Source organism: Glandiceps talaboti, chromosome 2 (genome assembly GCF_964340395.1).
Source record: "Glandiceps talaboti chromosome 2, keGlaTala1.1, whole genome shotgun sequence".
NCBI lineage: Eukaryota > Metazoa > Hemichordata > Enteropneusta > Spengelidae > Glandiceps > Glandiceps talaboti.
In genome coordinates, this window is record NC_135550.1 from 20,126,828 (window position 1) to 20,142,509 (window position 15,682).

The following is a 15,682-nucleotide window of genomic DNA, read 5'->3' on the forward strand; positions in this document are numbered from 1 at the left end:
TCATGGCCCTGGGAATAACAGCTTCTGGGGTAGACACAGGTGTTTTAATTGTTATTAATCGAGCAGTTCACTGACGTAGTAAGGAACACATTTTACCAGACATACTCAGTATTACAATCATTTATGTTCCGTACGCTTCGCTCGATGCGATCTAATCTAGAAGTGGTTGAGCTCCATTTTGAAAATTTGATAAAAATCATTTTGAGAGGGTTGCCGAGTTTTTTTCCGACAAGAAATTGCACAACTCGATTTGACCTTTTGAATTTTAAAAAATAAACATTTTAAAAGTAAAATTACGCCCCTTTTATGGGACAATCGAAAAACCAATGCATCGATTTCCTAATAGGAGGAATTTTAAGAGCATGCCTCAGTAAACTGAAAAATCGTAGATTTCTTTGGCCACACTGGCAGTTTCAAAGTGACACGGTTGGGTTTCAGCGGAACTTTGCGGCTGTTCGACCTTTCCAACTGCAGATTGAATAACAGACATTTGATATATTATAATTTATTCATAATATTTTGACATTGATTTGTGTCTATAGAAAGCCACATGATTATACATGTATCAACATGCTGTTGACAAACGAACATTTCTTTGCAAATTCTGACTTTAATACTCCTACGAATTAATATTGAAATCACACGCTAGATTTTCCTGGCTAAACAACATTCTAGATAATTCCATCTTAATAAAGATATTTGTTACAGAAATTTCTAATTCTATAGAAACTCTCGTAATTTATTTTCTGTTTTTACTATGTGTAAATGTGTTTCCATATGAATGCACAATTTTAACTGTTATGCAAATGCGAATCAATAAAAATGTTAAATATTTTTACAATTACAAACCAACCCTTTACAAACAGCAACAAATAAGAGAAACAACAAAAGAATGATCGGGTAGCGAAATCACCGATACGTACACGAGATCAACCCACTCACTCCGGCTTGGCATTACAGTTTGTAAATGTCCTTTACTTCACATAGCTATATGATAAAGCTACAAATGTATCATAAATATACGAGTTTACAAGACACAAAATATGTGGTATACACATAATCCAATATATATAATCGAACCATGATGGTCTACATCGTGACTCGGTATGTAATGGTGTACACATGCACCATTGAAGCGAACAGTAATAACTATATATAGTTGACTTGACAAGACAACAGTATATGATCATGATAAATGATTAGTTAAAGCGTGGTCACGGAATGTTCATCAGTGCGAACTGTCCAAAAATGACGATGGTCAAAAAGATAATGAATAAGCTTAGTGCTGAGCAGAGACAGGTGCAATGTAGCAATAAAAATGTCGTTTTCTTACCTCGATGGGGCTAATTACATGGACTACGTCTTTCCTTCATAGACTTGTCGGTATTAGAGGCATGCGTTGTATGATATATGATATATCATTATTTACTGGCAGACACTACGAACTTCTGATCTTTCTCCCAGTGCGACATGACAAATCTGACAAGACCAGCAGGTTGAATAGACAAAGCGGGTTATTTAAAAGGTCGTAATAATGAGATTATGTATTATTCTTTCAAATTTAAATATGGTATAGTTTTGCATCTGCAAAGGTATTTGATCAAAAGCTGTATGTAATGGGTCATTGTATGTTCAAACAACGAAAAGTGTGAAAGCTTATACTTTCCGGTCTTGACGTATACAAAGTTATGAAGAGGATTGTCATTGTACCAATCAGACTGGGGGGTGGGTGGGGGTGGGGTACGTAGCTATTGGTGGAACTCAAAATATCCGCATGCCATTTGTCAAGTATAAAAGATGGACTAAAATGGTTAGATTTTTAATATAAAGCGATGAATTCTCAAAACCGGATAATGTTTGTGATACATGCCGATGAAAAATTAGAATATTGAAGCAGAGAAAACCAACTGTTGCTGTCGTCACACTTAGATTACATTTCCGATAGACTTGGCACTCCTGTATACCTGAATTAACTTACTTTGCACATATGTAGCGATATGATTCCTGTAAAGATCTGAATGACCAGACTATCTGCTTATATATGACTCAACAAATCACAATGTCCAGATATATTACACGGAACAGTGGGCAATTTCTCACGTAAATCTATTTTCCCGAGGGATGGGGAGAGGAGAAAGATGTATGACCCTATATGACCAAAAAAACTCATTCCGTGCAATTCATCTAAGGTACCTATATATATAACCACAGGGAACATGATGAATAGCTAATTTTGTTCGCGCGATTTTCCATATTTCTAATATTATTTTCTTATTTTCTCAAATGAAGTTTTCAATATTGCTATCATAACTATTGTTTCCTCTCGCTGTTTTTTCCGATTTCCTACCTAAGCAGTTTTATATTATAAGGGTTTATCAACTTTGCATTAATTAGTAGATTGCTAATCCTAGAACTAATTCACTTGCAATTTTCCCAATTAACACATTATGCAGTGAGTGTAAACATCTACTGATCCGACGAACGGAAGAAATCATAGACCCCACCCTCTGAAGAAATGTACTTCAGGAAATAATAAACTTTTGGTTCAGTCTGGAGCGTCATGTCATGGTTTTAAATTACCTACATTTACTTGCGTAATCAGAGAAACACCAAGTTCAACGTTTGCCTCATGCAGAAATGCATATGGAAGAGGTGAACAATGAAGATAACGAGAACTTAGCGCCAGAGACACGATGTACCTGGGAATTTGACCGCACTTGCATCACAACAGTTTTCAGCTCACACACTGGAAGTACCAGTATATTGTTATTTTCTGTCTTGTTTTATCAGCTAATTCTTTTTATTATTTAGTACTTTTGTCGTGACAATTTGTTCTGAAAATCATCAAGCTCCCCTCCCTCCCGATTTATCAAATGGTGTACTCCTTAAGCTTAGTATGGCATCATCTCCAAATTACAAGGATGTGGTGAATCATGGATGTATTTCTAATTTATAAATCCCCTGACTGAATGTTGCAGATCGTGATTTATTAACCACATCGACCTGCACCTGTTAATTGACTTGGGTAATCAAAGTAATTAACATGGTCTTCTGCTTTGATCAAAATAAAATCAGCTGGCAGTTATTTCAAATTTCTGGAACTCTGTAGTTTACCCAAAGTTTTCTCACATCAATGAAGTCGCATCCTAATACAGAGAAGGTATTTATTTTCCTGCTGGTAACATTCTTGTGAAGTTCACAGCAAGAAAAGCGTGGCAAAGTGCCAAACAAGTTGAACAATTTATCGTATAAAACTTGTGTGTGCTACTGTGTGTGTGGTAGTGGGTGGGGGGGGGGAGTCTCAGTGACAGTATTGACAAGACTTCACACAAATTGGAATATACATATTAATGGTGCTGTGGTTAATTTGTACAGGTTTTCAAGGACAGCTAGCTTGTCCTACTTTTAACACTAGCAGCTTTAATGGCTCTTTCTCGCCCCTCTTTCTGTTATATCAAACCAACTTAAAATTCAATGAAAGATGTCACACCTTTAGAATACATCATCACAAACAATGCATTTATTAGCTAATTTATCAATAAAATTATGATTTACAAGTATACTTTGAAATAATGTAATTTTCATTGTTCCAAACTCTAGTTCCTCCCAGGTGATCAGTTAGAAGACTTCATCAACATCAGATATGTATACATTGACTGGGGTTTCATTGGTTTCAATGATGTGAAGGAACTACAGAAAATCACATTACTTCACAGTATCAATGAAACCAATATTAAATACACTGTACATTTGAGAGTAAATATTATAATACAAAAAGTTGATACAATGCATATGAACATGATGACAACATTGAATTTTGGAAAAAAACTGTGATGTATCACACCGCTAATTATAATGGTGCCATGAAAATACATACCCAGATAGTATCTGATTGTATTATTTCACTATTCAAATACGGGACTACATGGTGAAATGAAGTTTATGATTAATCAGTTTCTAAATCCCCCACAGATGTATTTTGTGATTTCAACTACAGCACCTGCAGTGTTGGTTATTCCATTGAGACACTATAAAATACAACTATACAATATCTATGACACTCAAGGGATGTACTGAGTAATTTTGATGACCAAATATGACAACATTATCCCATGAAAATGATACTGTATTTTTTCACATGTAACTTGCATCATTGTGTTCTCAACTTGGCAAACTGTCAATGCTACACAAACAGCAGCACATATTTCTTTCCAGTTGAAATGTAGGTGGCTAAATTTATGATAATTAACATTTACATAGACCAGCCTCATAGAAAATATCAAGAATATCAAGAAGTAATGGTAAAGAAAGGCTACTACAAAATTACTGAACAAAGCCTGTATCTCTGTTTAATAATAAAGTTGTTGGTTTTTTTTCTAGGGGGAGGGGCCTATATGACCTAACACATAGGCTTTATCATGATTAACATACACATCAAACACTAACCTTCTAAACATAGCCTGTGCTGTAACATCCCTAACCCTAATGTTATGAGTCAGTTTGTCTGGGGTTACACAACAGGCTACGATACACAACATACAATATATTGGGCCCTCCATCATACTAAAGAGTTCAATAATGGTAAATTTAACATTACTAGTCACGAATAATGGATTTACTCATTACAGGACTAAACTATCAATAAACGGTACATGCAATGATTAGACTCCAGTATACACTATTAATAGTAAAGCAGAGACCTGGAATTAAAATCATCAAGTAAATAAACCTGTACATAGTACAGTAGACTACATATACATACATGGCACTTTTGTTGATCTCAAATTCAATACGCTAAAAAAAAATACAATCACTGACATTTATATTATAACATAGTCTTTAGGAGTTGCTTACCAGCTAGGCCTATCGTCTCCCCAGGCCAAGTCAGTATGTGACTTCTACAGACTAAAGTTGTGTTCTGAATACATTGAATAAATTGAGAGACAACATACAAAATATGTATGTCAGACTTTGGCCTTATAAAAAATCACATTGCACAGAGACACTCCACTTACATCCAAATATTTTGTTTTGTTTTCAATGGATTCCTTGTGCATAATGTTGACTTGACAGAACACCATGTACATAGACTAAGTTGGGTTGGATAGTGTTTTGTTACATTGATTCTACTCTTGCAGCAAATATAAGAATATGTTTTTCAACTTCTTTTGTGATTTGTTCCTTTGTAGCATTGGGGTGATTCTTGATGTACTGTGAGATTCCCATAATTGCTTCAGCCTGGACAGAGTCAAAGAGAGTATTAAAAGGTTAATAAATATCAGTTAATTTAACAAAATACAGAAATAAGAATGTGAGAAAACAAATCTATGCAAAAAGGAAAGTATATAGTCTCAACAACAAAAAATATTTAATGTAAATGTATATCATTATTTTACATTTTAAATATGCCATGCTGTAACATCAATAAGTGGTCTGGACTTCAACTTCACAATGAATGCTGTTATTGTGTAGTTTACTGTGTGTTTTTGTTCATAAACGTTTGTGTTTTAAAAATTGCAGAATGCTAAAAGTAGGATAGAAGAACTGTCACTTTATCTTCTATGTACACTTGTAATTATACTGTACATGACTGTGTTTGCCTATCAGTGACCTTTCACCCCCATTTCTACTTGCGCTATGGTCATACGAGTGTGAAGCTACCATCATATTCATATTCATATTCACTTTCAAAAGTTGACCTCTAGCTCAATGTGAATATGATGATAGCTTCACACGTTCATCATCAGATTCGAAGTCTTCCGAACGGGTACGAACAAGCGTTCGGCAAATCACATAAATCCTTCATTGGCAGGTTGAAATCATGTGATTGTAGTTACTTTTCACTTGATTTGCGTGGATTTGCATGCTTTCTTCTTATTTTTGCCAGAGTATCCAATTTGCACCATGAATTATTGTTGTCATGGACCATAATTTTTACAATCGATTGCGTTGACCCTCCCCGATCAAGGGAACTACATACATTGTGATAATTGTGGTCTTGACAACACTATTTTGTGTAAATTTCACCAGTGTAAGTGTTAAGTAGGGTTTCAAAGATAGCGACACTGCGGGAAATCAAAACACACCCAGCCAAGCCGTATTTTATTACATTACTCACACAGGTTTTTTGTACATTCAAATATTGATATTTAATTTTCAAAGATATGGGAAAGGCATACTAAACATCCAAATTAGTTTTTTATATGACAACAATAATTCATGGTGCAAATTGGATACTCTGGCAAATCCACGCAAATCAAGTGAAAAGTAACTACAATCACATGATTTCAACCTGCCAATGAAGGATTTATGTGATTTGCCGCGGCCCGAACGCTTGTTCGTACCCATTCGGAAGACTTTGAATCTGATGATGAACGTGTGAAGCTATCATCATATTCACATTGAGCTAGAGGTCAACTTTTGAAAGTGAATATGAATATGAATATGATGGTAGCTTCACACTCGTTATGGTCATACATGGAACAGTGACAAAATCAAAACTGGCAGCAAGATAGATGTCAGTGAAGTGTGACTTTACCCTGTATGCTTCCATTTGATCTTCACCGCTCAGTCTCTGCCACACCTCATACATAACTCGTCCTGTTGTAACTAATTTGTAGAATTTTTCACCACTTTCTTCCTTGTTCAACCAGGCTAACAAAGCCATCTGTAAAAAATTGATATCAAAATCATATTTAGATACATCACTCAAAGCCACATATTTTAGTTCAAAGCTGATACAGCTTCTCTGTGCCATTACATCTACATATACGTACGATCTCACTCTTGAAACTGAGAACTATCATATAACAGTATAAATAAATGGTTGTCAGTACTGAACCTTTTCTAACATACTTTTTTTCCTCTTTGGGAAATTTCAAGAAAAAATTAACTAACTATCATAGTATGTTGCATCACTCATTATGGTCCATCTCCTGATAAATAAATGACAACTAAAAGATGGTCTCAACTGACTCCAGTAGTACTTTTATTTACTGTGGTTGTTCCCAATTTGGAGTATGACATTAAAGGTTCTAACAAATTATTACACAAAACACCAAACTTGTGAGTTGACTGCAGAACTTACATGTATCTCCTGGGCAATTTAGTCCTGCTTGCAAACTGAGTTAGTCTTGTTCCTATATGATATCATTACTATTTACACCTCAACTAGTTAGAGACCACGTTGGAATCCAGACTAAAACTGAGTATGTTGGGACTATATTATGTCATCTAAATTGGAAAATGTCAAGAGTCAATTTTAAGACTCTGTCTGCAAGCAGGACTAGGCAAGATCATTCATGTTGGTACCAGAGCAATATAAACAAAGCATCTCAGCAGAACAAAATTCCGACCAGTGTGGTATGGTAAAATAACTTTAGTGGCATTCAGCATGGTTACATGTACATTAACCTTTATAAACATAAACCAGGAACAAATTTTATGGTGGGTAACATTCGTTTACGTATTTCTCTAAAATGATGTGGTATAGAATGTTTATATTATCTATTATAGTGACATCATACATATCTATGAGTCTGATTGCATAATTTGATTAAAAATTGTATTGTCAACCCACAGTACAAAACTATGTAAATATACACATCCCAGGTTGAATGCTATACACTTTTCACCCTATCAATCGACCTATTACTTTATAAATCTATAAGCTACATGTACCATGTTACGCTATACGACATCATATATTTTTGTAAAACATTCCCTGATGACATCGATGACGGACATTCGGCAAGTCACAATCACGAGAATTATACAGGCTGAATATATAGGTCAACCAAAACTCAACGTTTACACCATAAATAAATCGCAAACGTATTTCCTGCAAAGTCACTACCTATACAAACATCTTACCTGTTGTACTAGATCTCCTGTATCCAGTCTCCATTTCGATTTATCGATATGTTCCATCGCAAATTGCTGTGTCAGTAAGCGAAAATTGCAGCAAAGGGTGTTTGTCCTGTCTGTGATGTGTATATCGTCATCCAGGTCATGCTGATCATGTGATCAATATCAGCCAATGACTGAGCTTCGCTATGTAGGAAGCCACATCAGAAGAAAATGGCTGCGCCCAAGGAAAGTGACACTGATCTCGGTTTTATCGAAAAGAGTGATAAGTGGCGTTTGAATAGCAAATATTTCCCAAGTAAGGCGGGTGGTCAACCCGCATGGCTACACCTCGAGAGTTTACCGCCACCAGAAGCCCTTCTATGCGGCACATGTAAGAAACCGTGTATATTTCTGGTGCAAATATACGCACCGATCAACGTACTCGAAACGTGTTTCCATCGCACCGTGTTTGTATTCTGCTGTAGAAACCCAGAATGCTATACACACAACAGTAGTTTACCAATTATTGTTTTTAGAGCTCAGTTACCAAGGTCAAACAAATATTATGGCTATGAACCACCTGAAGAAAAAGAAAGTAGTGGTCAGATTTGGCCCACTGACTTTGATGAACCGATGTGTGTAATGTGTGGCAGTAAAGGACCGAAAAGATGCGGTAAATGTCACAAGGTGGCGTACTGTGGTCGTGATCATCAAAAGATTGACTGGAAAAGTGGCCACAAAAAAGTTTGCTGCAAAGAAGGTGTGTAGTGAATATACGTATACTCCTGTAATTTCCGTATTGAAATATCACAGTGGTACTATACTATACACATAGCTGTCATCTCTTGCATAAAATTGATACTAATAAAGAGGAAAATGATGATGAATCGATTCCAGTTAAAGAGTATGATCGTAACCAGTATTGAAATCACCCTTGGCCTGTGCTTAGTCTTGAAAATTATACATTGTCACTCAGTCATTGGTTTCTACATTTACTATGCATGATGATGACCAACGAGAAATGAAGGAATCATCATCAGTCTCCTGTCATGTATTATCACTATGCTATTTTTCCATTGCAGGATCAAAATCAAGTAACAGCATGTTACTATTCCCAGAATATGAGGTAGTGACAGAATCTGAAGACTACAAACCAGCTCAAACTGAGAAGAGTGAGGAAGAGAAGATGAAAGAATACTCCAAGTTTGTAGAGACTGAGAAGGGTGAAACAATGATGAAAAATAAAGATATGACAGAGGGTGAACTTGACAAAATGGCAGCTCAGGAAGAGGATGTTCAATTTCAAATATTTCGTGAAAGAATAAGACATGAACCTGAACAGGTAAAAATAAATGATAAAGTAAGAGAGACTGTCTCTATGAAAGACAAGGAGTGAACTATCAGGAAGTGACATTTTCAATTGTATCTACTTTAAGTGTCTGAAATCTTCAATAGTAAATCATACGTTGTCAAAGTCATAATACATGTACTTATTTTGTAAACAATAATTGTGAACATAGACAAGACATCGTTTTGGAAAGGGGTCTTTCTAAATCTTAAATCCTGTGACAAGTAACTAAATCTGATTCAATATACACAAAAAATAATAAAACTGCCACTTTGAATATTATTCTTAAAAAGCTTTTATTCTGATGTCTAATACCAATGTTAAAACGAGATAGTAAACTGTGATATTGCTCCAAACATTATGATGTATGATAATTTGATTTAGAGTTATAATAGGGTTATCAAATTATCACACATCACAGGCTATACAATTGAAATAGATGTTTCAACTTTTTGAATTCTTGATCTCGCCATTTTAGTACTCATTGTATCTCCTATTGTTATTTGTACCTTTCACTTCCCAGATTTTGAGGTACCAGAGAGGTGGAGAGCCACTGTGGGTCTCTAGTCAACATATTCCAAAAGATGACGATATCCAAGTGTGTAAGTGTGGAGCTCCAAGGATCTTTGAATTTCAGGTTAGTGTTATAACATTACTTTATCTTACAAATATGTATGATTTGGACTGTCTTTCCTAAATCTCTTCATCTGAAAAGGTGATTCAATAATCTCGAGGAGTGAGGCGAGACCTTGCCATTTTGCTTAAAATGGTTAGTTAGATACATTCAAAAACAAAGGAAGAAACTTTATTCGATAAATATCTTTATTGAGGTCAACAAACGGGATTGGAGAGCAAAATTTCTCCACAATTTTGTAGATAAAGCAAGAAACATTTAAAATCAAATTTAAAAAAAAAAAATTCTCCTCAATTTAGTGAACTGTTGTGTCATTGTATGAAATGTAACCAGTCTTTATTTTTTCTTTAGATTCTGCCACAGTTGTTGAATCACCTGAAAGTTGATAGTTTGGCAGCCAGTATTGACTGGGGAACACTAGCTATTTACACCTGCAGTGCCAGCTGTGATTTAGATCCTGTATATCATCAAGAATTTGTATGGAAACAAGATTACACTGATCAAAGTATTACAAAATGAAAACTATGAATGACAATTTATACATTTCTAGAAATGCTTTATTTACAGCTATTTACTAAACATACTGTATGGTAAATAAAATACACATATTCATTATTTGTGTAAGACTGAGTGTGTTGGTATTTGTATGGTGTCAGTGCATGTCTTACAAATTATGGATGCTGTAACCATAAATAATAAAGTATCCTGGGTAAAAAATGACGATGGTTAGACTGAAAAATCAGCCGTTGGTGGCGCTCTTCTCATGCAGCTTGACAAAAGGGAGGATGATCCCAGTGATGTATTTTACAGTCTGCAAGATGGTGGTAACTCAAAAAGGTGCCTCTCATAAAGTTCCAAACCTTTGTTATGTTTGTCAGTAACTTCTAGATATTTACGATTATCAGCCTGATGAAAACAAAGTGTTACATTGTGAAGACATCTTTCATTTATCTCAAGGTAATAAAGTTGTATTGGAAGTTTGTAAGATACATGTGTGAAGTGTGACCAATGAGGCTGTGAGAATGTAAAATAGCAAACTTTGTAGTAATTTCCATGTATATTATTGGTTCTTCTCAGTTTGATTTCATTGCTGTAGTTGTGATAATTGAAAAAAGAAGAAGTTCAATTTGTATAATTCCATGATATTCAGCTCTATAATTATTATGTGTCAGGAACGGTGATATTTGTATATATGTTGGGATATGGTGTTCTAATATCTTGGCATCAAAACAGTTTACTAAGGTTTTCTGTACCATTTATCCTAGAAATTACATCTATTCTATAAATACTTGTAAGAAAGTGCAATTTTTTGAGTTCAAGTATGTTGTCTATTGTTTTGCACAGACCAGTGTACTGCTGAGTGAACTTGGACATGATGCATGCATGCTGTGATTTAATTCCAAGTAGTCATCCTTCAAGTCTCATTGATTGAAAGTTTCTCCCCTGTTGAGAGAAGGAGAGACTTGTTATTATTACCGATACATACCATAGATTCAGTTCAAAGAACCCATCATTCAGGATCTATCAAATATACTCATTGTGTTGAGAGAAAAAAGAGCTTTCTCACATTTGAAGCTTTAACATACAAGTTATGCTATTTCTGCCAATCTAAATTAGTTCTAGTATGAGTAAAATTGGAAACATACGTAAACAACTTATCATTACAATGCAATAATCATTATCATTTTATGCTCTAGTACACAGTACATGAATGCCACATAAAATGAAACAAATTGCCTCTTTCCACTATTTTCCATCATCTCAATAGATTAGACAGAAGGACAGAAAATTTAACACACTCTGCAAGGAGTCATATTTATATGTACTTTTCTCACCATGAAGTGTCATCACATTAAAATTAATTCACAATAGCCCTTCTATTTCATGAGAACCTAGTCTGTAAGATACAATGTGTTATACCATGCCTAGTCTAGTTACTATACACGTAGTCGTTTTCTACCACCACTCTTTCTCCACCTATAGTCAAATGGACAAATTCTACCAAAACTCTAGCTAAATCTCCTGCTGGGGACAGCACATGTCAATAGTTATCCATCACACATTGACAGACAGACAGATTGTAATTGTTACTTCATCGTTTACTACAAATCTCAACCTATGGTTTGAAAGTAAGTCATGTGAGGATGCTATAATATCATTATGTTTACATCGATATTCCAATAGCACTAAACTACCACTATTGGTGGTAAGAATGAAATGCTGCAGAAATTAATTTCACTATATGGTGGAGATGATCGTAGCACATATATTAACTAGACTATGCTATGCCTATCAGCACTTACAGGGGTTGGTGTTCCTTCATGGTGTACCTTACAGACTAGAAATTAACTTGCTATATAAAAAATGTGATTAGAACATCACTCTAAGCATCACATACATCAAGGCTTTCCCAGTTTCACTTACTTCATTCAAGATGTATTCATAAACTAACACACAAACACAAGTACTTTGTAGTTTCGAGTATTGGAGAAATAATCAGGACGTGTGATAATAATATGAAAGGCTTTCTTTATATGTACCGAGTCAGAGTCATGAATGCTGATAAAAAAAAATACCTACTTGGTCGTAATTTGATAGCATCTGTGAAATATTTTGCTGGTATCAAACCTTCTTCATTTCCCGCAGAAAGAATAACATTGTTTGCTGATATGAAAAATTTAATCCCATCTGAAAATGAAAGTGAAAATGAAAATGAAAAGTTATGACCCATAGGAATGCATATAATTGTTAACTGGTACTTCACAAAGTGTAGTTTGTAACAATATCAGTATTTTGTCAATACTTGTTAAAGTGAATAAAACAGCTCTTCCATGTGTATTTTGACATTTCATGTGGATAGTTCAGTAAATTCGTGCTTCACTCTTCTTTAAATTGAAAGTGTGTTAGTTTAGCAAAGTGAATGCTACTAAACTACTGAAAATCTACCAACTGTTATTAACCATAACAAAAACACTGATAATTCAAGACAACTTTTCAATTGTAGACATTTTTCGCAAATATGAGTCCCAGGTACTTGATTTTGATAGAATTCAAACTCTTTATTACCTTGCAAAGCTTTGTCCAAATCCAGGTAAATTATCACTTGACAGTTGCCTCTCATTCCTTAAAAAAAGTACAATGAAGTGTAAATTAAACAGATACCAAAAGATGTATTCAAACACCTAATGTACAAAAAATATAAAATCAAACATGTCAATTCAAAATTTTGCTTGATGTGCCAATGGTTAGCTTTACTCAGAGATTACACAGGATACATAGAGGCAGCACACCGCATAGTGAAGACTGGAATAGATGCTGATTTCTCTCAAAAGTGTACTCAAATTATCCAAACATATTTCACTATGTGTACTGCCGTAAGCACTGTACCAGTAAATGAACAGCACCCTCTGCAGAGCCTACTACCAGAATTAGGTACACTTTCTAAAAACCAAGCAACAGGTGAACGCTGGGTCTATCTGTAATGTAGTGCAGTAACACTGACCAGAACTTTCACTGGTCTAAGAAAATACATACCACTAATAACACCATCTTCTCCAGGTTCTCCAGGTGCAAAATGTATGTGATTTCTTTTCATTCTTGAGAGACCCTTAAAAAGGAAAACAGAGTCAAACATATTGGTTTTAATCACATACACATTCTCAAGTGTATATTTTATATATATTAGTATATTTTTGATGGCTTCCTTGGGAGAAAAGATTATAACAAAATTTACTCCCCAAATATGTCCACATCAAATTGACATACAAACAATTTGATACAATGTTATTCTTTGTATTCTGTGAGTGTGTCCCTCAACAAGTGTTTTCATTTAAAAGTGATCTCTTTACATAATGTTGTCTTCAGACACATCCCTACGCTGACATCTCCAGTTTTTGAGTACTTCTGACAGGAATGAAAGTAAATGATGATGACACCCATAATACAGGTCAGTAGTTTCTTTGTACCCTGTGTGTACTTAGAAAAGCATTGTTCACATTGTTATTGACTGCTACCGTTAACACATAATCCTTACCTGCTTCTTGATAAGTTCCCATTTATTAAGATAAGTTCCATGGATAACTGTAGGATATTGGCTGGCATCTGTGATTGGCTTCAAATCTAGGCCATCCACCTGAGACACAAAATGTTTTTAAAATTATTATCTCTTACAAATATTCAACAGATTGAATCATCTATGGATTTAATTTAGTGTTTATGAAACCCAGGTAATGCAAATGAGAGTTCTAACTGTAGCCTGTTTACTGCACTGTCATTTCAAATTGTTAGCTGGTTGTATACCTCCTAGCCCTCGTATTCTCTAGTGTTTACCCATGATACCACAAAGTCTACACTGTTTTTCAAATATACCACATCGTCTATAGTGTTTAGCGAATAGGGCTAGGAGGTACGACCAGCTAATGCTGTATCTCCACATTGCAGTAAATACTAGTAGGCTATTCTAAGTGAGACTGAAATGCCTACATAGAAGCTAACATGACACTGTAAACTAAAGTAACATAAACTAAAATAACATACTTCCAGTGTATGTCCTTGGTTTGCACAGATTTGTAGTTTTGAATTCTCTGGATGATCTCTCAGTGAAAACCTTTTCTTGGTGTTGTTATCTACAACTCTTTTGACATCGTCTACACTGTAATTCTTGAACTGCTGTAAAGCCAAGATTTCATCAACATACAAGAAACCTCCTGTTAAAAAAATGAAAAAATAGTCGTTACCACACTGTGATGACAAGAATCAACCACTAGCTGCTGCTAGCATTCATGTACATGGTTATAAATATACAACTAGATATTTATTTAATGGAGTGTCAGAAATATGAATTTCCACATTGATACAATGTGTTGCTGCACAGAATCATCAAATACACATGACGACAACCTGATTGTTAGTATAGAATGATTGCAACTTAATTCAGTTTGAAACTGAAGATAGATTTTCTCAAAAAGTTCATTCATTTCTGTCAGTACTTGTCCTACCATTGCACTCATGATTTGACATAGTTCAGTTAGACTTAAAAATTCGTGCTATACAAAACAAACCCACACTATTGTACATATATCATTATTTGCATTATCTCACACCTTTGTCCAATGTAAATCCGTTCTTCTCTGCCCCATGCCTCAAAAGCCATGACAATGATTTGCTCAGTTTGACATCGGGATCCTCTTTGAAGTTCTGGGGGAGAAAAGTTGCGAAGTAACTATTTAAATTCTGAATATCTGTGACATAGAGTTCAGTCAAAAGGAGTTTTTCTTTATGGGGGGAAAAAGATGATACATGATATTGGTATATGTTCTTTATCAGATTATAATCAGATTTCTGTTATGTAGTGCCACTGTCATTGTCTACTATTAAAATACAAAGTTTCTTTTTCGTCATTCAATCCATCATTATCATCACCATTCACCACCACCACCATCTATGTCTCATTGTCATTTGCTGTCTCATACAACTTATAGATCCCATGACAGGGGCAGAACATACCCCCACATGCTACGGACACACATCACACGCATATCAAAATAAACGTAAACATATCGGTGTCTGGATGACCAGACTGTGAGTGAAGGTATAAATCGTAACGATACTAGGAACTAGACTATTATTAGATCATCGGTGTATAATTTGTCCATACCCTTCTCTGTCGTCCTCCACGTGCGGTTGCACTCATTGATAAATTGATAAGGTGACGTTGTCTCAATTGAAAAGCCCTGTAAAAATAACTAAACGTAACTGTGTATGAGTAAAAGCCCAGTGTATAAATAGGTAAGAACGAGGGTTGCACCACTGCACGAAATGAAACTAACTCGGATAACCTTTTAACATGTCAA

The 15,682-nt window shown here is 35.0% G+C and overlaps 3 protein-coding genes across 4 annotated transcripts; 1 reads left to right on the plus strand and 2 right to left on the minus strand.

The window, feature by feature from the left end:
• Positions 1-3,513: 3,513 nt before the first annotated feature.
• LOC144453379 (uncharacterized) lies at positions 3,514-7,990 on the minus strand. The gene is made up of 3 exons (XM_078144660.1): positions 7,873-7,990; positions 6,539-6,667; positions 3,514-5,238 (listed from the first exon to the last, which is right to left on the minus strand). The coding sequence occupies exons 1-3, from the start codon at positions 7,927-7,929 to the stop codon at positions 5,116-5,118; spliced, it is 309 nt and encodes a 102-aa protein (XP_078000786.1). The 5' UTR covers positions 7,930-7,990; the 3' UTR covers positions 3,514-5,115.
• Positions 7,991-8,079: 89 nt separating this feature from the next.
• LOC144450393 (programmed cell death protein 2-like) lies at positions 8,080-10,707 on the plus strand. 2 transcript variants are annotated; one of them, XM_078140998.1, is made up of 5 exons: positions 8,083-8,239; positions 8,385-8,608; positions 8,931-9,190; positions 9,720-9,833; positions 10,182-10,707. In XM_078140998.1, exons 1-5 carry the CDS (start codon positions 8,187-8,189, stop codon positions 10,347-10,349), a joined length of 819 nt encoding a protein of 272 aa, XP_077997124.1. In that variant the 5' UTR covers positions 8,083-8,186; the 3' UTR covers positions 10,350-10,707. The 2 variants fall into 2 exon arrangements, with proteins under 2 accessions (XP_077997123.1, XP_077997124.1); XM_078140997.1 differs by having other exon boundaries at positions 8,080-8,608.
• On the minus strand, positions 10,144-15,622 carry LOC144450413 (tRNA 2'-phosphotransferase 1-like). The gene is made up of 8 exons (XM_078141009.1): positions 15,487-15,622; positions 14,933-15,026; positions 14,367-14,536; positions 13,864-13,962; positions 13,365-13,437; positions 12,897-12,953; positions 12,411-12,518; positions 10,144-11,273 (listed from the first exon to the last, which is right to left on the minus strand). Exons 1-8 carry the CDS (start codon positions 15,520-15,522, stop codon positions 11,245-11,247), a joined length of 666 nt encoding a protein of 221 aa, XP_077997135.1. The 5' UTR covers positions 15,523-15,622; the 3' UTR covers positions 10,144-11,244.
• Between the last annotated feature and the right edge of the window lie 60 nt (positions 15,623-15,682).

Coding starts and splice junctions, on each gene's coding strand:
- LOC144453379 (XM_078144660.1), bottom strand. CDS start 7,929: ATGGAACATATCGATAAATCGAAATGGAGACTGGATACAGGAGATCTA. Junction 6,668..7,872: donor CAGGAGATCTAGTACAACAG/GTAAGATGTTTG, acceptor AATTTTTTACAG/ATGGCTTTGTTAGCCTGGTT. Junction 5,239..6,538: donor ATCAAATGGAAGCATACAGG/GTAAAGTCACAC, acceptor GACTCTGTCCAG/GCTGAAGCAATTATGGGAAT.
- LOC144450393 (XM_078140997.1), top strand. CDS start 8,080: ATGGCTGCGCCCAAGGAAAGTGACACTGATCTCGGTTTTATCGAAAAG. Junction 8,609..8,930: donor AAAAGTTTGCTGCAAAGAAG/GTGTGTAGTGAA, acceptor TTTCCATTGCAG/GATCAAAATCAAGTAACAGC. Junction 9,191..9,719: donor TAAGACATGAACCTGAACAG/GTAAAAATAAAT, acceptor TTCACTTCCCAG/ATTTTGAGGTACCAGAGAGG.
- LOC144450413 (XM_078141009.1), bottom strand. CDS start 15,522: ATGAGTGCAACCGCACGTGGAGGACGACAGAGAAGG. Junction 12,954..13,364: donor AGAAGATGGTGTTATTAGTG/GTATGTATTTTC, acceptor ACTTTTTTTAAG/GAATGAGAGGCAACTGTCAA. Junction 11,274..12,410: donor TGCTATCAAATTACGACCAA/GTAGGTATTTTT, acceptor TTCTCTCAACAG/GGGAGAAACTTTCAATCAAT.